Raw genomic sequence first — 23,447 nt, forward strand, 5'->3', positions numbered from 1 at the left:
ACAGATTACATGTAGATCTATAAGGCAGCGAACAAATGGTTGACAGCCATTGAGCAGCTGTCGTAAAAGTGTAACATTAGTTATGATTGGAAGTAATAAACCTAATCTTGAAAGTATTGGCTGCTGATTGGAGGACAGTCTATGTCAGCTTAGAAGAGCTAAGGTTTACAAAAATTACTTGTCTGTCGTTTAGCGTCTTTTGTGTATTCCTGTGTTAATTAGCATTAAAAAAACGTTGCTTTTCGGTACAGAACATATCTAATCTCACTCAAAGTTCACACCTCCTTATGTCCACATCAGTCATGCATATACCACCCACACACACGCACGCAAACACACCAACACCACACACACACACACACACACAACAACAACACACACACACCACACACACACACAACACAACACACACACACAACTTTAAATTCAAACAAGGATTACAACATTCAATAGTCACAAATGCATAGACGCAACACACACATACACACCTTTTTTTTTACACACTTCCCAAAATACATTCCTAAAACTTACCCTTTGAATGTTCTTACACCTGTTATGTAAGTTTCATTGTATTGTATTGTCTTGCCAGTGTTTGGGAAGTAGCGAGCGTGAGTGTGTGCTGCTTTGTATGTGTGGGTATGGAGGAAGAGAGAATACAATGCTTTGAACAAGAAGTGGAGGATGGTGGATTGCACTGTTTGAGGTTGACTTTCACCACTAGCTGTGTCACACCAGCAAAGAACTTGCACAACAAACCGGTTTAAGCGTCTTACATGAATGATCATCAAAAGGCTGTGTTCCACAACTTCTGCTCACCCAAAGGGAACACCCTTCTGTGGTTTTGCTGGCCCTCTGATCCTCAGCTATTGAAGTATGATCATCTGCAAGCCATTTTGGTGTCCCCCTTCTCATTAAGTGGGGGGGCTCTATTTTTAAACAGTCTGCCTGACACACAGCTTTATTTCATCTTGACAAAGACCAATTGGCTGTCTTAGAGTTTCTTTCCACTTTGAGAAGAGGAATCTGTGAGTCCGTCTAATGTTATGCGTTGTGTGAGTAGATGTGTGTGGTGAGCCCCCCCCCCCCCACACACAAACACATACATCACATTGCGTGGTTAGTGGATAGGAAATACAAGCGTGTCCTCATGGCTAGGCCATTCTTTCCTAGCCATAACCCTGGTGTCTCGTGTTTCGGCTCTTGTCTTACCTCATCAATGTAAACTGAGCTGGCTGAGAGTCTACTCACGAAAGACACCATATGTCTGTGAGTAAGTAGTCATGCAAGCTTTTGTTCCAAAAATATGCTCTCTTATTATCTGCCTGTCCTTGGTTTTCATGTTGCTCTCATTGGTTTTGTGTGAATGGGTTTACCAATGTCTTAACCCAACACCAATAATAATAAATAAAATGAAACAATCCGTGGAAAAGCAAAGCTGTTCTGTTGGTTTCTCGAGACTAATTCCCTAATTGTGTGTGTGTGTGTTGTGTGTGTGTGTGGTGTGGGGTGTGTGTGTGTGGTGTGTGTGTGTGTGTGTGTTGTGTGTGCGCAGGCGCGGCTGCGTGCGTGCGTGCGTGCGTGCGTGTGTGTGTACTCATGCACAAGGTCAAATATACTGAATTATACTGGACTGAACATGCATAGAACACCTTTTCAGAAACTGCACAAAACCAGAAACAACACATTTCTGTTTTAGTGTACATCCTTTTAACTTTAATGGTGAAGTGAAACAAAGAAAATACTGCAAAATAAATTAGATAAAAAAACGTTGCCACAAGCACATTTTGGATTTGTACAACAAAGCAATGCAACATATTGGTATTTGCATTTCAATATATACAGAATAAAAAATATAGGTTTTATTCTAAGTCCACTTGTTTCAGTGTCAATTCTTTTGTATTGATAAAAGAAAATGAAAACAAATACAACCACTTTTTTTCTATTGATGCTGTATGCATTAATGCACACTGTAAGGTACATTAATGTGTTTCTTAAATTAGTCTATACTCCAAGACAACACTTTGTGMGGGAATATTTTGGTAACATTTATTTTACAGCCCATTTTAAACTGGTACACTTTACATGGTATTAACTAAGAAACTATGCCCAATGGATACTTCTTTGTACTTCTAAACTATCAACATTGAAATAGATATCCATAATACTGGTAACTCACTGCTTTAACTAGTACCAAATGTTACATATTGAAGCTTGCGTCAATGAATCTCAAAGAAGATAAAGTATAATTACTATGTAAATAATTAGCTGGTAAAAAAGCAGGCAGTAAAAGAAAGTGTTACCAAAGTTTCTAATTGCTTCCTTTTAGACATTGGACCATGTACAATGTTGTATGAAGGCAAGCYAAGGAAACCAACTCTCCAAACAGCCCAAAAACGTTTGCTTGATGTAAGATGGGACCTCCAATATTTGGCGAGATATTTTGAAATATGAAACAATTTTAACTAGAATTTCAGGAAACATATTTCAGACTTCCTAATTCAATGGAGACATTCATTTTCTGCCAAAACATGACAAATTGGCCTACAGTAAGTGCTTTTACAATAATAATCAAATAATAATACAATAATAACACAATAATATGCCGCTCTCCAACAAGATAGTATTGTGAAAAGTATAGGTTAGAGTGAAGCATTATGGGAAATGAAGTCATTGTGCAGGAGCAGAAGGAATGTTTGGGCACTGATGCTAGGCTACGCTAATGCGATCTGTAACAGCCTCACAATGATGGTTGGCAATACTTACACAAACTCTTTGGTGGTCAAAAAATGCTGTAATAATACATCTATGTGTATTCAAAATTATATCTACTCGTCTTTTTTTCTCGTTATCTCTGTTTTAAACTCACGTGCTCTATAGATGTTTTGATTCATAAGTGCTTTTTAACCTCTCTTAGAATACCATTGATATTTGTGACTAGGCTGATCAGAATGTTGGTATAGTGCAAACTGAAAACATTCGTAACGTTTTTCAACAAAAATGTAACAAAAACAACAAACAATAATATTATTATCAATAGCAAATTATAATAATTATACATAGAGAAATGTTTGGTTCCAGCATCTGGTCCAATGTGTTTCTTTCAAGTATCTCTCAACAACACACTCACACACACAAGCACGTACACACCATGAACGCATACACGCACGCACACTCAAAAAAGTCTTCCTCTTTTTTAGTTTTGAAAAAGTAAACGGTTGAGAAAATGAAACAGGCAAAAAAAAATATGGATTGTAATACTTGACAAGTTGCATAGTTTGTACAGTTGAAGTCGGAAATGTACATACACTTAGGTTGGAGTCATTAAAACTGGTTTTTCAACCACTCCACAAATTTCTTGTGAACAAACTATAGTTTTGGCAAGTGGGCTAGGACATCTACTGTGTGCATGACACAAGTATGTTTTTCCAACAATTGTTTCCAGACATATTATTTCACTTATAATTCACTGTATCACAATTCCAGTGGGTCAGAAGTTTACATACACTAAGTTGACTGTGCCTTTAAACAGCTTGGAAAATTCCTGAAAATTATGTCATGGCTTTAGAAGCTTCTAATAGGCTATTTGACATAATTTGAGTCAATTGAAGGTGTACCTGTGGATGTATTTCAAGGCCTACCTTCAAACTCAGTGCCTCTTTGCTTGACATCATGGGAAAATCAAAAGAAATCAGCCAAGACCTCAAAAAACAATGGTAGACCTCCACAAGTCTGGTTCATCCTTGGGAGCAATTTCCAAACGCCTGAAGGTACCACATTCATCTGTACAAATAATAGTACGCAAGTATAAACACCATGGGACCACGCAGCCGTCATACCGCTCAGGAATGAGACGTGTTCTGTCTCCTAGAGATGAATGTACTTTGGTGCGGTGGACCAAAATTCKCCCAACTTATTGTGGGAAGCTTGTGGAAGGCTACCCGAAATGTTAGACCCAAGTTAAACAATTTAAAGGCAACGCTACCAAATACTAATTGAGTGTATGTAAACTTCTGATCCACTGGGAATGTAATGAAATAAATAAAAGCTGAAATAAATCATTCTCGCTGCTATTATTCTGACATTTCACATTCTTAAAATAAAATGGTGATCCTAACTGACCTAAAACAGGGAATATTTACTAGGATTAAATGTCAGGAATTGTGAAAACCTGAGTTTAAATGTATTTGGCTAAGGTGTATGTAAACTTCCGACTTCAACTGTATATTTTTCAGGCACCTCATTCGCATGGTCTCTCATCTTGCAGTACATGAAAGGAGCAACTACACCGCATCTGGGTCACATAAATATCCTCTCACCTCCCTCCCTTTGTTGTGTAACAAAAATATATTAGATATTATGTCTTTTTTTTTTGAAAGTGCCACAGAGATTTCTCTGAGTTATAGATACCCCCTGGACTTGCCAACGACGGAGAACAAGCCAGTCATTGAGTCCAAATAGGAATCGGTCTTGACAAGTGTCTTGCACGCAAGAGAGAGAGAGATAAAGGGCCTCTTCCGTTTAGTTCTGTCTCTCTGGGCATGAGACCAACTTCCCAGCCCCACCAGCTCCGCCAGGCTTTTACGAGCAGCCACACTCCTCTACAACCATGTTCTGGATGTCCTTTTTGACGATCTTTTGCTCCTCATTGTAGTAGAGCATAGACATGGCGCGTAGCCTAGTGGGCACGCAGCATGACTTAATGTTCTGGAAGGGCGCGTAGCCCCGTATGCGGTAGTGATTGATGACGGTGGAGTGGAAGGACAGCGAGGAGCCTGTGATGCTAGCCACGTGGCTGGGGCAGTCGCCCTCACAGTAGTTGGCGTGGTAGCCCCCCGGTGCTATGATCCAGTCGCTCCAGCCAATGTCCTTGAAATTGACATAGAACTGGCGCTTGCAGCAAGCACGCACCTTGCCGTCGCATTCCAGGCCCCTTTTGTGGCGTCGCCGTGGCTCGCCGCCCTCGCCCTGCTGCACTACCGCCATGAGGAAGGGCCGGTGGGACTGCTCACGCTCCTGGTTGCCGCTGGTCGACACCAGGATGGGTGTGGCGCCAGCATTGGCGCACAGCGGGCAGGAGATCTTCACACTGAGCATGCTGCCGCCGCCCTTCAACAGAGCCTGGACGCTGGCTGACACGGGAAAAGTGTGCCAGCCACTGCGCCGCGTGTCCACTGCCTTCTCGGCCAGTGGCACAGACTCTTCATGGCCGTCTCCGCCATGGTGCTGCTGCAACAGGCGTATAGTGACCTTGGCACGGCTGCGATTGGTCTTGGCCAGCCGGAGGAAGATCCATACATTAGCCTGCTCCACCAGAGACAGCTCACCGCCCTCCTTGGAAATGAGGAAGTTGACCGCACCCTGGGAGTCGCCTAGAGAGGAGGAGAATAGAGAGAGGATCGGAGAATTCGATTAGTAAAGCATTGTAATGAAGTCTGAGCTCATTTCAGTGTAAGTAAAGGCTTTGCTCTCTGATTCTTGGACTGCACCGGCCACATCTGAGTCTGGTGGGGCGTGATAGGGCCACATCAATCAGACTGAGTCACTTTAGAGATGGCACACATATCATTAGAATTCCTTACTTGACATTTATTTTATTTATTTATTTCACCTTTATTTAATTACTTAAAATAGGCCCTTATTTTTTGCCTGTCTCTATATTTAATGACTTATTTAATGACTTCAGTGACATGACTTCACGCATAGTAAGGTTCTAGTCTGTTTCCCTTTTTCCAAATTTGCTTTATTCAGTTCATCATTGTTAATTGAGGGCATATCAGTTTGAAAATAATCTGTAATGTCCTTTGCTAACATTAAAGTGAAATGTGTTTACAGGAGAGACAGTAGAATGGTACATTTAGGGTACAACATGCAAACATGTTTTGCGAAGTGTATACACTCACTCACTCACTGCACACACACACACACACACATTCACAAGCACACAGCAAGACACATCACAACAGTACTGTCCATCACATACTGTTCACCTCTTCCTAAAACAACGTTGCATAATCTCTTTGTGTCACCTTTACTGGTGGCAGCCAGCATACTGTAAAGTACACAATAGTATTACAGAGAGATACAGCAAGAGGTTGAAGGATTTCAGGTATTACCCATAATAACTACAGTTTTCACAGGCAGATGTGACTTCACTTGTGATGTGGCGACATGTCTTCTCGTGCCACTGTGGGAGGCCTGCTGATGAACCAAATCTACCAGCTCTGGCTCAAAACTGGCTTATGTCCAGGGACCTAAGCACAAGCACGCCTCTGGAAAGCTTCTCCTAACAGATCATTTTGAATGTCTAAGCTAATCTCTTCCAATTACGGAGGAAAATCTTTACAAAGTGATGTCTTAACAATGCATAAAGCTCACTGTCTTGATATTATATTTGGCTTATTATTTGGGTTAGGGTAGAATGGCGGGAACCCGGTTACACTCCCATTTCCCGGGATAAATAACTGCGAGAAACCAGTAAATTATAATCATTTTATTTATATGAACGGCATGGCGTGAAATGGAACTGTTCAAATATATGTGATGTCTAAATTTGGCTTCTCTACGGCATGATGAATCTGAATGATGAATCAACGCTCAGGATGGGGACAGACAGCCCAGCTCAGTATGGAGCGCAGTTCACAGTGCATGTAGACCTACAGTATCATCTCATCATCGTAATGTTTTTTCCTGAGACTGGTAGGCCTACATTTGCTGCAGCATAGCCTATGCTACAGCAATATAAAGACAGAACGCACGTCTAATTTACCCATCTCCATCTGGCTTTCGGGGGTCACCTTGTTTTTTAATTGCACCTGCAGAGTTTTAAAACAGCTTACCACTRAAAGAATATTGTTGCTTTAAATCAGTGCATGCGTGAACACTCTCGCAGTTTTTCTCTCTCTCCATCAACTCCATTCAAATTGCATCCAAAATAGATAATCCTGTTGTAGATTGAAATACTGTATAGCCTGATATATAGATGTCCTAGCCTACCTCTTTCAGGTAATACATTCAATGCAGTATTACCCTTATTTTTAGCTAATTAATGATGGGTTATGCATAATAAGCTTTTAACTTATAGCCTTTGTCTCMTGCCCAATACTCAAGCATCTGTGCTCCGCTGGCCTCTCCTTAAAAAACGCTCCTTAGGTCTTGGAGTCCCATGCAGGAAAAGCTAGACAAGAATAGCTTGCTGAACATTATTTTTCATGATTCCATATGTGTTATTTCATTGTTTCTATGTCTTCACTATTATTCTACAACGTAGAAAAATAGTAAAAATAAAGATAAACCCTTGAATGAGTAGGTGTGTCCAAACTTTTGACTGGTGCTGTATGTTATTGCATGTACATCGAATGATTAATTAATCTTATGCTACTCAATTATAAATAACATACATTTTTCTAAATTCTTCCAATATGTTACTTCCACTCATTGTACTCGTTACTGAATGTAGCTGTTCCAGTTTAGATGGTTTAGGTAGTTAGTCTCATATATTCATCTTTCCAACCAGGCAGTCATTCTGAATGCAGGTTGCAGGTGAATAAAAATGCCAAATGTTGGATATCCCCACTGTGGGCTGGATTCCAATAGGAATTACACATCAATTTTCAAGACATCATAAAGTGACTTGCATGACTGATGTGGCCTGTAAACCATGCATTTCAGGCTGCTGTATGAAATATGTGTTTTATTGTGWTAAAGAATTCAATTTTAATGATAACATATTGGCTTAAGATCTCACTTGGTGAATGCCACAGGATTGTTAAGGGATGAATGTAACAACCATGTCTCTGTCACTAACAAATACATTCATGGGTAGTAAACTCTACAATTCACTCAAAAGGCAAGACACTCTGGGAAATATGCAAATAAGGCTTTACATTAAGCAGTATGTTAATTTAACACTGAAAAGTGTGGACCCGTATAGGCACTGGACCAGTGTTAAATTTAACACTCAGTGTTGATTTAACACTGGAGAATGTGCTGTGGCTCTTTGTGCCCAAACCCATCTGTCCAAACACAGCCGCTGCATCACAAACACAGGCAAAAAATAATTGGCTTTGCCAGTGGTGGCRCCGTCATTGTTCTTCCGTAATCCTGCACTGGGGCTAAAGAATGGGACTGTAGAAACCCAAGGGGGCCCTAACCCAAAGAAAACCTGCCCTGAGAAGAGCGTTTGTTTGAGTGCATCGCTGCCCAACATGGTTCCTGAAATAATTTGTGAGAAAATAATTGGAATCAACTGAAGAGCGGTACAATAACTCCTGAACAATAAACACTAATTTAGCCAATGAGAAGGACAGTTTGCACAGCTGTCCTGCACACAAAAATTGAAAATGATATTTTCAAAATTTTACCTCCCCCATTGCGTATCTTCAAAAAAGAATAGGGAGTGGCGGGTGAGCCCGAATTACCTGACCGTTTAGGAGCATTAGTGGTGGGTTCCTGTTCTATCCAAATACTGTCCTAATTATCAATATGCAATATGCTCACTCTTAATCCAGTTTAGCTTTGGAGGGCTAATGGCCTTTGATCTCTCCCGAGAGGTTCCAGTCATATTGTATGGAGCCCTAATACTCTACCACTGAGGCAACACTTCAATAACAAGAAGGATAACACTATAACACACTCTTGAAGTGTTTATTGTTTACCAATTTAAGGGAAATCGCAATTAATTTATACAGGTTGATTGCCTAATTTGATAGGAGTTAAACAAAATTGCCTAGAGATTCACGTGAACAAAATGTATCASATTTTTCTGCAACCTGTGACCTGCCAGTTGTATTGGAGGTAGTTGTAGCAGCTTTAATACCTGCCAACTCTCAGTCCACTAGTTAGTAGACCTACTTTCAGAGTAGACTAAACAGAGTACTCTTTGAAAAATGTGTCTTTTTCATATTTGCCTCTTTGCCTGCTGCAACTTTGAACGAGTTCTGGTTTGATAAATCAAGCACAAAAATATTATGGCTTACTGTATCCTGGACAGCATCATATATAACCACCTTTTGTTGTTGTTGACTTATCTTGTTAAGAAATAGTTTCAATGCATTTCTTGAAAAATATCATCATAATGATAACAGAATTGTAGCAGCATTTTTCTCTGAAAGTGCCGATCACCTTATTCTTCCCAAGTTGATTTCTCTTGAATGGGGCCTGCTCTAACACAACCATATGTGGGTCTCAAGACATTCCAGGAATGTTCCCTGACAATGACAGCAATGTTGGAGAGCCATTGTGCAAAGAACCCAGTGTTCTATGAATGTCATTAGGATGTACGTTAGATGCTATCGCCACCAAATTGAAGCAGTTACATTTTAAGAACGCTTGTAAAACATTGTAGGGCTCATGGCAATTGTCTTTTAACAGACTGATAAAAAAAAGTTACAAGCTATCTCATGTGTACCTGAAATCATTCCAATAGCATTCCCTACGCACTACTGCAAGGTTAACAGAATGCATCTGCATACACATTGAACCCTTTGGAAAAAAAGTCCAACTAACATTTACGATACGTTCCATCTTAGCCGAGTCGATCAACTGACCACCGACTGACCACAGAAAGTGCAAAGGTCAGTGGTGCCACCAGTCATGTAACCCCTTTGACTCTCAGCCTCTCCATCTCACACTCCACTATCTCACTTGCAAAAACACTCTGTGCTGGCCTCTTTGGAAGGAGATGAACCAGCGGTGGGCTTGATTTATGACCCTGTACACACAATTAGACACCCAAGCCCAGGAAGATGTGCAGCAGTCGCTCTGAGTCACCGCAGTCCAGGCATCACAGGCCAAGGCACCAAGAACAATGAGCAAAGTCGGGAGAAATACAGCCTCCTCAGACTCCTAACCTTTGGAGACTGGGAGAGTGAGAGACTTTATGTCTATCTAGCTGCTCTTTATTAATGCCAGGTTGTAATTAATTAAATTAGGGTTGTAATCCCCCCCCCCCAAAATACGTTATTTGGTCTATGCCAAGAATATTCCATTCAAATCCTCTATTCAAATTTCCAATGACAACAGTAATTAGAGAAGGAGATGGAGAAGCACCCAATGATTTGCAATCGTGCCACACATTTGACCAGAAGAGTGTTCAGTCACAACATATGACTTAATGTGAAGATACAATAGATCTGACTAAGCTCTGGCTAACCTGTAAACCTGATCCTATCCCTCTCTCCTGCTTACTCTGTAGCTGGTCAATATCTGTTCACAGATGTTAGTGGCTGAATCAAGCCAATAAATACTGTGGTGTTGGTAGTGTGCAAGAAGAAACCTTGCCACACATGTGCTGTCATAGTGGAGAGGTGAGGTGAGGAGTGATTGGGCAAATATGAATTACATGCCAGTCAATGAGACCTGCCCAAGGCTTGTAGTTGTCTCCCTCTCAGTGAGGCACCATGGCCTTCATGGGAACGTGGGTGCCCTCCTATCCTGCTTGAAAAGCTACACAACTCAACAGAACACCGGACTCCTAGCCGGATCCCAAAGGCATCATCCACCAGTCAGTTTATTTTTATTTGACCAGCCCAGATATATCTGAAAGTATTTACAAAGTTTTATCAAATTTTTCCCCTTGCTTTTTACTATTGCCTGAAACCACTGGCTGCTGTTTCTTTTCTGTTTGTCTGGGCTTTGTTATAGGAGCTAGAATAGTCTCTATGAACCATAAAGGTTTCCTCTGACTCGATGTCGGGACACTTTCTTGACGCCCTTTTGGAGTAGGCCTTGGCAGCATAATATTCATTTGGAGATATCAGAAAAGACACTCCGTTGGTGATGTCAAGAGCTTTGGCATCACATTCCAAAACATATTTAATTGCTCTGGCCACGGCACAAGAATGAATGGTAGTGGCAGCATTGAGGAAAAAAACAGCAAATGTCTTTTTTGTCTTTTGCTTTTAGCAGCACTGGTGGTTCATTGCATATATACCAAATGGAGAGATGAGACAACATGAAACAGTAGTTAAACCTCTCAACCATGCAGGTTGACAAGCCAAAAAAGAGACTTGCCAATTTAGGCTACAGTACAAAAATGTTCCATTGACTGCTATTTTGTACCACAATCTAAAAGTAATTAACTATTATTGGAGAGACATGGTTAGGAGGTGAGACTCTTTTGTAACTGATGTGGAATGTGACCTCTCAGCCTCAAGTCCTTGTGAGAGGAGTCCTTGAGCTTGATAACTGATAGCACTGCTGAATACGTAAAATACATGACAGATGAGGGCCTTTTAATGGAACTATTAGTTAACTGATACCAAATAGGCAGAAAAGAACTGTTTCACATACAAATGTACATGTTGATCATATTCAGTTTCATGAGAGTGTGCTTCTGTTCTMAAATCACTACCAAATCTTAGCAGTCACTATAGTTAGTCTATGTAGCCAAATCAAGGTGTCCGGAGACAGCTGTGCGATTTAAAGAGACACAGCTACCAGAAGATAAATGTGGATATAAATGTGGACATGGGAATTTCACTGATGATGTGTTTAATTAATTGCTGTACTCCATGGGTAGGGGGGTTGAAGGGGAGAGTGGGCACAGACTGCGGAGGACATTGGCACTACCAGCACTCAACACTTTCCACACAGTGAGCAAGGCTCTTTCATGAGATACTGTCCCAKCAGCCCAAAATAATTATTGGGCCCCATATTCCGTTGAATGAAGCAATTATATGCAGCAGAATGTCCCTGCTGCGTGGTTAATTTACCCTAGTTATTTGTATTTATTATTAAAGACCCCCAAGCAGAAGTGCCACTCTTCCCTTTTAATCTAAAGTTCATTCAAATGCCTATTTAGAGTAAAAGGGACTATTATGTTTTTTTTTTATATATATATAAGCCAACAAGTACAGCGAATGTGAATGTGGAACTCAATAGTGATCCACACAGGAGTCCCACACAGGAGATTTCTTTAGTAGCCCTCTGATGTCGAAACAACTCTGAATAATGATAATGTGACTAAATGTCAGGCCACGTCAAATTCTCATCACAAATTGAATTCAGAGAATCATTTATTACGCACTAAAAACAACTGGTTCTATATAGTGCCAAATAAGGGTTATTTGGCTTGTAACCCCTTTTGCTGCTATAAATAGCCTTCTAAAGGTTCTATAAAGAACCATGCTCATAAGGTTCTAAATGGAACCTTCATGGTGCTATAAAGATCCCTTTCCTAAAGTTATCGAAATTACCTTTTGAAGAAACATATTGTGTTCTTTTCTTTTTGGTTAGCCATATGACATTGTTAAAAATCCATAGGTTTTATTATTCTGTTAATTGACAAGTTCAAATCAGTTGTGCTAGCTTTGGAATGGCTGGGCGTCCCTGAGGAGAAGTTTGAGAACCATTAAACTAGACATCAGCTCTCAATTGACGCAAAGCCATACGTGAGTCTTTTGACAAATAGAGCTGTGAGAAAACCATGCCACAAAATATTAAAATGAGCCACCGCTTCTACATTTTTATTATAATGACTTAAAGGGGAAAGAACCCTTTTCTGAACTGCAAAGAACTATTGAAGGGCTCAAAGGGTTCTTTGAGGTATTATGGTTAAACATAGAACCATCACACTTGATAAGATGCTTGATAAGAGGCTTTTATTATTAATTGGGATATTTTCTATTGAACCATGTGGTCTATGGACTAGAAACTCATGAACACTATGGACACACATGTTTTCAATTACAAATGTCACATACACTACCGGTCAAAAGTTTTAAAACACCTACTCATTCAAGGGTTTTTCTTTATTTTCAATAGTGAAGACATCAAAACTATAAAATAGCACAAATGGAATCATGTAGTAATCAAAAAGTGTTTTACGAATCATAATATAATTTATATTTGAGATTCTTCAAATAGCCACCCTTTGCCTTGACGACAGCTTTGCACACCCTTGGCATTCTCTCAACCAGCTTCATGAGGTACTCACCTGGAATGCATTTTAATTAACAGGCGTGCCTTGTTAAAATGTATTTCCTTCTTAATGCGTTTGAGCCAATCAGTTGTGTTGCGACAAGGTAGGGGGGTATACAGAAGATAGCCCTATTTGGTAAAAGACAAAGTCCAAATTATGGCAATAACAGCTCAAAAAAGCAAAGAGAACGACAGTCCATCATTACTTTAAGACATGAAGGTCAGTCAATACGGAAAATTTCAAGAATTTTGAAAGTTTCTTCAAGTGCAGTTGCAAAAACCATCAAGCGCTATGATGAAACTGGCTCTCATGAGGACCGCCTCATGAAATTGCAGCCCAAATAAATGCTTCACAGAGTTCAAGTAACAGACACATCTCAACATCAACTGTTTGGATGAGATTCGGCCTTCATGGCCGAATTGCTGCAAAGAAACCACTACCAAAGGCACAAATAACAAGAAGAGACTTGCTTGGGCCAAAAAACAAAAACAAAAACAAAAACAAACCCTTGAATGAGTAGGTGTTCTAAAACTTTTGACCGGTAGTGTATATTTTTGTCGGCTTCCTGATCTATATGCTAAGGCTTTGGTAAAATAATATTTGGTCTGTCTTTGTCGTATTGATGTAAGCTTGAGGCGTGGTATTTATGGTGACACACTGTTAGAAAAATTTGTGTGTTGACATTTTAGTTGAGCAAACTCATAATCCTATTGCAGATGGATGCCTTACAATTGCATGTTTAATCAACATTTTTTTTATTATAGTGCATACTCTCACTTAGGTTTTCCTAAATGGTTCAACTGTTCATTTATTTCAAGTGTATGCTGTTGAGAACGTCAGGGAGGGAACCTGGCTCCAGTAATGAGCATGCTAGCATTTTCTAATGAAGTGAGCTAAACTGTTTAATTTTTTAACTTGATTCAGTTTCCTCAACCTCAATACATGCATCAATCAATAAATAAAAAAAATAATGGTTATTTCCCCCAACTCTGACATAAAAATTGTTGTTTTCAATGCCATGTTATAGCTACTTCACAACTCTTTCAAATTGTACTGTAAAATGCATACTCGAAAATGAATTTTTTGAGAATTCCTAATTGACAGGTTGGAAAGTTGGGTCTAACTACCCATATAGAGGAAGAGCCTACGTTGAAAATATACATTGTTTTTCTCGAATTCTTTGCTTTTACCCGCTTGTTTGTTTGTTTTTACCGCATAACAGGAACAGCAACTTGACATCACACAATGAAGGACATTCTCATTTCCTTCACTGTGTGTCTGACCATTGGTTTTAAACATAAGTTGTGTGAGTGTGAGTAGGCCTACTGCAGGAGTTCGCTAAACGTAATCTGTCAAGTCCTTGTGAACTCACTGCAAATGCCAGTCATGACTTGGAGTACACAACCTTTACACTCTCATTGAAGCACTTCTCTCTCCCCCTTTGCTGCAACAGAGATCCGGGAGCACTCAAGATCACCTCACCAATTACCACAGTACTGTATTTATGAATAGCCCTTTCCAAAATACTGTACTGTAAAATGTTCTACACCTTCAATGGCAGTCYTAATTTGCTATGGGAGGAAAAGGGAACATTGTTCTCGTGCCGACACAGTTCAGCTTTTTCTATATTCCATGTTCCCCTCCTGGGCTATCAAAGTCAGACTCAGATCTCCCTACACATCATAGGTTTGACAGCACCTTTGAGCACACCACTCAACACTCGACAGCAGGCTTTAAACCCGCCTGTGGAAGAAGAAACCGAGGTGAGTCATATAGAGGAAGAGCCTACTGGATAAGAGTCTTTTTTCTTTAACCTGAGGAGACTTTTTTTCTTTTTTAAATAACTCTCTCTCTCGTTCTCTCTCTCTCTATTCGTTGTCGCTGCCATTTCTGAGAAAAACACTCATTCGGTCTCCCGGCGACTGCTACTGCGCTACTCTGAATAACTTCACACGGGAGCTAAGGGACACAAGCCTGGGAGCTTTCTAAGCAGGTAATTGTGTGTTCTTAAAAGCAGCAGGGGGTCATTAGGGACCCTTAAGGGAGGGGTGGCAGGGGAAGGTGTGGGGGTGGGGGCAGCTCTCTGGGTAGAGTCAACAGGTTAAACTGTTCTATCACACAGGTGGAATTAAGCAGGTCGAGAGCCTGTCGTTTCAAAGATGTAGGTCTGCAAACCTGCCGAACTGGGTTACAGTCCTATAGCCTTAGTAGCGTTTAGCAAGGCTGCCTTTCTGTTCTTGCCTCCTTAGACAAGGACCTTTCTTGTTGCTCTATCGCTCTCTCTCTTTTTCTCTTTTCACACATATTCATGCTCGATCACCCCCCCACTCACACACCTGTGGCACTCACCGGCCTCTGCGAAGGTAAGGATCTCAGTCGTCTCGACCATGTCGGCGGCATTGGGGCGCCCGTGGCCCCCATCCTCGATCTGGACGCTGCCGTCCTCGGCCACTCTTCCCACGTGCAGCTTGCGGATGGCATTGAGCAGAGCAGCGCGGGGCACCGGGTGTGTGACATTGGGCCGCACCTGCAGGTGCAGCATGTTGAGGATGTGCCTCTTCACCGCCTCCACCACCTCGGGTTTGCTGCCATCCTCCTCCTCGTTGAGCCGCGCCAGGGCGCAGGACGGGCAGTCAGTGTCCTCTGGCACCAGCTGGGACTGGGTCTGTGGTGGCGTCTGGCCACCACCCATCGCCACGGACAAAGAGCCGGCCCCGCCACAGCTATGGGCAAAGAGCAGCAACATCCCACTCAGCAGGGGCAAAGGAGACATCCTGGACTAGACAGGTCTGCTGCCGGGACAACGTAGAGAGCAGCGCAGCGAGCACCAACTGGTAGGTGAAAAGACGAGAGTGGGGAAAACTATCAGTCCTTCTACCAAAAGAGATTTAAAAAACTCCTCCAGACAAGGTAAGCTCTGGACAAATAAATGTAGGCAGCACTGTGAGACTTGGAATAAAAGTTTAAAAAGTGACACCTAAAAGTGAGAACAAAAAAGAATAATCCTTGTGTTTAAAAAGGAGAGATGGCTGAAGAAGGAGAGGTGTGGACAGAAGATGGTCTTGCCAGTGCTGGAGTGGAGATGATGTCTGATCCTTGGGAGGTTTTGTGTGGGAAGGTCAGTCGTCTTCAGAAGGTTACCCCAGGGAAGCGTAGTTCTCTGTAGAAGTCTGTGAGTGCTCACTGTGCACAAGTTGAATGGTTTTGAGAGAGTGGGCAGGGCTCTCTTTGCTGTCTCTCTCTCTCTTTCTCTCTTTCCTTCTGTACCTCTCCCTGTGTCTTACTGTAATTATACCTCCCTCTTCCCTCCTGATCCCACCCTTTACTAACTCACTACTTCTGACTCATGTGTTTCACTAACTTAGCCTTTATTTATTTATTTGGGGTCGTGCTGTGTGTCTCACAGTGGAAGGCTTGCAAACCTTTTCTTTCACATTTTTTGAACATGTTTCTTTATCCTTTGTTGCTCATTCCCCTCTCACTTCTGTTAAATTCAACCACATGGTTGTTGAATTATTTGTCGTATAGAATTGTAGACATTGGTTTGTAGTGATGTACAATAAGAAGTTCTGATATGGCTTGTATGCATGTGTTTAGAGTGTGTGACAAGTTGAAACACTTTAACCCATTACAGTCTAAGCCCTGTCTAAGTCGGGGGTGGGGGGGGTTCTACTAAGCTATTTGGAATTGTTTTAAGAAGGTCATACCAAGGATCATTTAGCTATTTGATTTTGAATTGTAATATACCTTGAAGTATCAAAAAAATATATYAAAAATGATTTGATTAAATGTTTATTTGGTCTTACTTCTACTTGCCCATACAAATGCATTGAATAACAGATTCACTACATGGAACAACAGATAGTCCCTCAAAAAATAAAAAAGGAAGTGTGTTCTGTGTCTGTCCTATATCGGAGAGATATAAGAAAGATCAGGAAATATTTGTTATTTTTTTTACATGTATAAAAAAAACTAGAGTCGATTGATCCCATTCAATTCTAAATGAAATAGCTAAATGATCCATAGTATGAGCTTAAAACAATTCCATTTGTCAGCTTAGCACCCCCCCCKCCCCCCCRCTCCCAKCBTCTTAGACTCTAAAGATTTAAGTTGAAACATTCAACTCATTTTGAAGATGGACATGATTGCCTTGTCTGGTTGCAAGGGTTAGATAGCATACCATATTAGGGCTTTGTTTAAAGGAATGTACATTTGTGGTCACTGGTAAGCCCCAGGCGAAACACTCAAACCCCACAATGCATCAATCCATGTTTTTTTTAGATGGCTGTATGTTGTGTCATTGTATTTCATGTTTTTCTCGTCAGTTCAACGTGAATGGGATGATTGGGTTCAGTTTTTTCCTTACAATAGCATGACATTTGCCTCATCTGCCGATTCACCAGGAAGTGACCGCAGGGTCAACTTCCTGRTTTAATAAGTTGAGGTCAGACGTCTGGGATTCTCAGTGACATAGYCAGACTCCGACTCTTCGGCGTGACATCATCAAAGGCAAAGCAGAAGGCTAGTGTGAGTCGTCCGTGTATCCAAAAATCTACTCCAAGTCATGCAAAGTCATCCCTAGTATATTATCAAATAAGACATTGATCTTGATCAATGGAAATTTACTTGCAGTTGTAACAGCTCTGGYAAGTGACTGGCTACGATGACTCACCATCTTGTGTTATGATCAAATTAGCATCTGAATAGTTCATGTTAACTAAGGCTATGTGAAAACTCTGAATAAACCGTTTTTGGAGCACTTCGAGAGCTAACAGTATGCTCCAAAATGTTTGTTTTTGTTTCTAATGGTCAAAGGCTTTGATTACATGTACTGCATTCAATTTAATTGTAGTTCRAGACCTTTACGCAGCTCTAAACTATGTGGAAAATTGTGAGCAGGTTAACATTTGTATGTGTTTAGTGTTACATTACAGTTGAACACTTTAATATCCTACTCTAGTGTGTATTGTAATATCTATCTTCTAAACTAACTGAAGGATGATGTATATGTCCTAATGGCACTACTCCCTCTTGTGGACATATGATGTACCTTCAACCACATACTCATTCCTTCTCCTTTAAGTTTACTCTCCCACTATGTATCCATCTCTTTCTCCCCCTCTCTCTATTTCTCCCTCTCCATCAACCTGCCTGCCTTCTTTCTTCCCCTCCTGCCTCGTTCTTTACTTCCCTCACTTTTTCTAATTTCTCTCTCTCTCTCTCTCGCAGTTTGGCTGCTGTCCGCCACTGTCTCTKGTAAAGGTTAGGGGTCATTTCCTTCCACTCTGAGCTGTAGCTGCAGGACCTCTGCAACTTTATGAAACACGTAATAGGTGAATCCAGCACATCGTTCCGCTCCTGACAAATTTACTGCCTCAGAGTCTCGAGAAGAGACTTCGTCCTCCGCGGACAGTGATGGGCCAATAGAGCAGCTCAATGTAGCGCTGGCCGTATCATGTCAGAAGGCAAAAGACAGGAGGTCCTCAAGCCAGCCAGAGGCTACAGCTGCCTGAGTGTGACACCCTGTTGCTGAGAGGAGGGTGGGGGTGAGAAGGAGGGTGGCATGTGTGTGTGTGTGTGTGTGTGTGTGTGTGTGTGTGTGTGTGTGTGTGTGTGGTGTGTGGTGTGGTGCGGCGTGCGGTGCGTCGCGTGCGTGCGTGCGTGCGTGCGTGCGTGCGTGCGTGCGTAGGTTTGTGTGTGAGAGCACGGGGAGACAGCAGGTTATGTGGAGGTGAGGTATCTGTTATAGTTCCCATAACACCTTTTATTGTACTTTGTACAAGATGGAGTAGACACAGTACAGAGTTGAATGATGACGATTTTTATTATTATCATTATTATTATGCTCAGCGTGTGTGTGATGGCACGGAAGGGCCACGGCCATGTGTGATGGATTGGTTCGCTCCGTCTCCACGCCAGGGGAGATATAACCGGGAGAAGGATGCTGAGAGTCCAGCAACACTCAAGTTACGGCATTCCTCACCGTCGCGGCGGGGGCGTTGAGCAGACCCCATTAAAATCAAATCCCCAACGAACTGGGATGAGGTGGTGGTGACAGTGGCATGGGGGGGGGGTTAGAGTTTTATTCACCCTGAGAAAGTGATGAGTAAGTCTTTCACCAGATGTGTGCTCCTCTAGTGCGGCGTAATTCTCCCTTCCTCCATCCAGACGCATGGGAGAGCCCGTGGATAAGGTTTGACCGTTACTGGGCCTGGCCAGACACTGTCCAAGTCTCTCATATCTCTCCACTAGCCTGGTCCCAGACCTGTTTGTGCTGTATAGCCAACTCCCATGGTTGGTCTTAGGAGTTGGCTATACAGCAAAAACAGATCTGGGACCAGGCAATCTCTTCATCCTGAGAGAGACATAAATGGGAAGAGGTAGCTGGAAAGAGAAAGTGAGGGCATGTTGAGTGTGAGTGTGGAGTAGAGGTTTGTTGAAGCTGGATGAGTAGTGAGAGTAGGTTCAGGCTCAGTATAGGTCCCGTGGCTGTCCAATTTATGAATATACTGGATTTCAGTTTGTATTAACTGATATGTGGACGTAATTTGGACTTGAACTTGAACTCAAGTTCTGTATCTCCAGGGCCACCTCAATGTCCTTTATGAGCCTCGCTGTGGAAATGTACAGTGACTATGTTAAAACTTTAAGCCCACCTATTGTACGTTTGTGGAATAATAACAATTATTCCCTTTGCCAACCATATTAGTTGTTCTTCTGAGGTGTCAGTATGTTTATATGTACAGGGTGTCCTGGCCCATGGGCCATGGGCCATCCGTTTAAACTAGCCGTGATTATATTTCGCAGTCCGGTTAGGATACACCTGACCTAAATAGACATTGTATTCTCAGACTCCCACTATGTTGAAGTGAGAGGCGCGTCTAATGTGTGTCTGACTGGACGTTTTTCACAGAAGAAACCCCACCCAAATGGAGAAACATCATAATGAATGTTTTTCYGCTAAATGTTTATTTATAAGCAGAGTTAAGTGTATAACTCGGACAGGGGTGCGGTTTAGCGGTTTGGGAGACGGGCTAGTTACCAACAATTCTGTAGACTGAAATTGCTTCTTGGTATTTATGCAACTGTCTTCAAAAATGTGAGCTATGTGAGTCACCCTGGACTGTTCGGTAAATCTCCTCGATGAACAAACACAAACACTTGTTTCCTTCATTAGTTGTAAAAAATGTCATCATCTAAATCTCTTCTGTCCTAAGATGAGCTATTAACGCCTAATAAGGAAAGAGGTGGATGGGGGTATATGGTCTGTCTGGGAGTAGTGCGGAATGTTAGTTACTAGTAGAAACGGGCACACAAAGTCAMGCTGAACTAATGCAAATGCATACAGAGTGGAGAATGAGAGAGACTGAGCCTTATGAACCATCTATCCAACCTGTTAAATCCCTGACCTTTTAGTGATGGTGACCACACCGAGATGACTTCACTTTACAGTAGACGCAGTGGAAGGATTAGATCTGCTGGAAAGGCCAGCGCAGCCCCAAAAACTAGCGTAGCCTCATTGTTTCCGAGTGGAGGATTGAGAGAGTGGAGCAGAGGAGAGGCAGCGGGTGGGGAGTAAGAGGGGATGGGTGGGGGAGGGGGAAGCAACGTTCTGTTGCACAGCTGTGTGTGGTGTGTGACGGCGCAGGGAACCCAGACAGCTTTAAAAACTGTTTCCGAAAGCCAGTGGCTTCGTGACAAGCTTCTTCCACACACACACAATCAGGGGATTTCTACGCCCCATATCCAGTCTTATGTTAATAAACTGTTCTTTGTTTTGATATTCCTGTGTGGGTGCATGTGTGAGGGTGGACCAGGAGTGTGTGTGTGTGTTCTTACTCGATTGTCCCTTAAGGTTAAGGCTACCCTTTAACTAAAATACATATTGGAAAAGAGAAAACATCATAACTGTATTTTCCATGCGTAAGTCAACCAATGGAAGCCCTACCCCCTCCCCCCAAACCTCTCACACACACACACAGTGTTTACCCCCTAAACTCGACTCACACTCTATAAAATCAGGCTCTTGCCCCCCTCAGCCAGACCAGACGCATCACAAGCCCCAGACTCATGACACCTCAAAGGTCCGGCTGATTCAAGGGGCCTATGGCTACATGGAGGGGCCAGATTATATGTGAATCAGGGGCCCACCCATTACTCTCACTGCCTTTGTAGTCGCTGAGTCAGGATCCGGTTAGAACTGGGAAGAATATGGTAGCACCCTTCTCTCACTAAGAGTGGTAGACGGACGGTCAGGCCAGATGCTGACCATGCTGCGTGTTCAAGCCCATAAAGCAGCCTGTACAATATTAGTAACTTTGTTTCTTACTTGGATCGGCCTGTGACTTTAACTGTTTGCTATGTTAAGTGCCTTGGAAAAGTCCCCCTGCCTCTTACTGGCAGACTTGACGTATGAGATTAAAATATTTGTCTAGTCATGTTGGTGAAGGACATGGAGTGTTTTGCCTTCTCTTTTTTTCCCTATTGTTTAATGTGGAGAATGTTCTCTTTTGAATTGCTTATACAGTACCAGTCAAAAGTTTGGACACACCTACTCATTCAAGGGTTTTTCTTTATTTTCACTATTTTCTACACGGTAGAATAATAGAGAAGACATCCAAACTATGAAACAACACATGAAACAAGTCATGTAGTAACTAAAAAAGAAGACTAAAGTCATTTAAAAAAGAAATATTTTTAAAGAAAAACCCTGGAATGAGTAGGTGTGTCCAAACTTTTGACTGGTACTGTATAAGCAACTCCCAAACAGACTTGGGAGAGGCGAAGGTCGAGAGCCACGTGTCCCCCCTGAAACACAACCCTGCCAAGCCGCACTGCTTCTTGAAAACCTGCTCGCTTAACCCAGAAGCCAACTGCACCAATGTGTTGGAGTAAACACTGTACAACTGGCGACTGTGTCAGCGTGCATGCGCCCGGCCCTCCACAGGAGTCACTAGAGCGCGATGGGACAAGGACATCCCTGCCGGTCAAACCCTCCCCTAACCCGGAAGACGCTGGGCCAATTGTGCTCCGCCTCATGGGTCTCCCGATCGCGGCCGGATGCGACACAGCCCGGGATCGAACCTGTGTCTGTAGTGATGCCTCAAGCACTGCGATGTAGCGCCTTAGACCGCTGCACCACTCAGGAGGCCTGTTTGATGGTTATGCCGATGTAAGAACCAGCTCTGCTAGGGCGAGTAAAATTGTCAGAGTAAGATGTTCTCTCATTTGTGTCTAGAAGTAGCTAGAAAGCTAGCCAACGTTAGCCAGTTAGCTTTGGTGCTTGACTGCTGTTGTTAGGTCAGCTAGCTAACGTTAATTGTATGATCTGTGTAGTAATATTATTCGTATCTCAGAGCCATTTCCTTTGCTAGTTATAGCCTAATGTTAGCTAGCCAACACTGAACCTGGATGGTTTTCTAAATGCAGATTCATGCAGGGTAGTAACATCATGAGTTGGGATTATGGTTCATTGTTTATCTAGCTAGATGTCTTAACAACAAAAAAAGACTCCATTATGCAAGTAACCATTTCAATAGAAGGTTCATGATGTCACTGCGGCAACTGTTGATTGACATAGCTGGTAAATTCGCTCTGGATATCTACTCCAATTTCAGAGCACTCTCCTCTGAGTGTGCCAGAGTTCAGAATAACTGATAAATATATGAACGCTATGTCAGTGTCAGTGTGTCAGTAAACGTTGGCAAAAAAGCAAAGTGAAATTGTTGCTAGCAGCACAGTTGCAGTCACCGATGCTCTGGATAACATAAAAACAGCCTAATCAGCTCTGTTAGGGRGAGTAAAATGGTCAGAGTGAGCTGTTCTCTCATTTGTGTCTGGAAGCAGCTAGCAAGCTAGCCAACGTTAGCCAGTTAGCTTGGGTGCTTGACTGCTGTTGTTAGCACAGAATGCTTGGATCAACCCTACTCCTCGACCAGAGTGTCCATTGAGCTCTCTAAACGCTCTCAATTTACGAAAGGTCAATCTCACAACGCTCTGAGTTGACGAACACCCAGAGCATACTCTGGCACTCCTGATTAKATTTACGAACACACCCGTAGTATAAACCAGACTTCAGTCCAGAAGGAACGGGTGCTTCGGATCATGCGATTAGGGACAAGAAACGGGTGCCTTTGAAAGGAGTGAAAACAGGGGTGGCTTTAAGTGTTGAGGAGGATCAGTTGAAATTTAAGTTTCCCGGTGTCTGTGATGCCTGCTGTTTGGAGAGCCTTTGCCCGACAAGGTCAAGTTAGGAAGTGTAAGTTATCCAGTGAGAGCTTTTGTTCCCAAAATACTACAGTGTTTTTAGGTGGCAAGTTTATGGACACGTTGCAGCAGTGTGTAGGAGGGAGATTCCTTGATGTGAGAAGTGTGTAGGAGGACGCACCCCTCCTAGGGACGGCATGGAAGAGCACCAGTAAGCCAGTGACTCAGCCCCTGTAATAGGGTTTGAGGCAGAGATTCCCAGTGGAGAGAGGGGAACCGTCCAGGCAGAGACAGCATGGGTGGTTCGTTGCTCCAGTGCCTT

The 23,447-nt window shown here is 42.3% G+C and overlaps 1 protein-coding gene across 1 annotated transcript; it reads right to left on the reverse strand.

The window, feature by feature from the left end:
- Positions 1–1,706: 1,706 nt before the first annotated feature.
- LOC111973192 (inhibin beta A chain-like) lies at positions 1,707–16,172 on the reverse strand. Its single transcript, XM_024000469.2, has 2 exons — positions 15,269–16,172; positions 1,707–5,369 (listed from the first exon to the last, which is right to left on the reverse strand). The coding sequence occupies exons 1-2, from the start codon at positions 15,690–15,692 to the stop codon at positions 4,579–4,581; spliced, it is 1,215 nt and encodes a 404-aa protein (XP_023856237.1). The 5' UTR covers positions 15,693–16,172; the 3' UTR covers positions 1,707–4,578.
- Positions 16,173–23,447: the final 7,275 nt, after the last annotated feature.

The sequence above is a fragment of the Salvelinus sp. IW2-2015 genome, linkage group LG14 (genome assembly GCF_002910315.2).
Source record: "Salvelinus sp. IW2-2015 linkage group LG14, ASM291031v2, whole genome shotgun sequence".
Lineage (NCBI taxonomy): Eukaryota > Metazoa > Chordata > Actinopteri > Salmoniformes > Salmonidae > Salvelinus > Salvelinus sp. IW2-2015.

Coding starts and splice junctions, on each gene's coding strand:
- LOC111973192 (XM_024000469.2), bottom strand. CDS start 15,692: ATGTCTCCTTTGCCCCTGCTGAGTGGGATGTTGCTGCTCTTTGCCCAT. Junction 5,370..15,268: donor CCTTACCTTCGCAGAGGCCG/GTGAGTGCCACA, acceptor CCTCCTCTCTAG/GCGACTCCCAGGGTGCGGTC.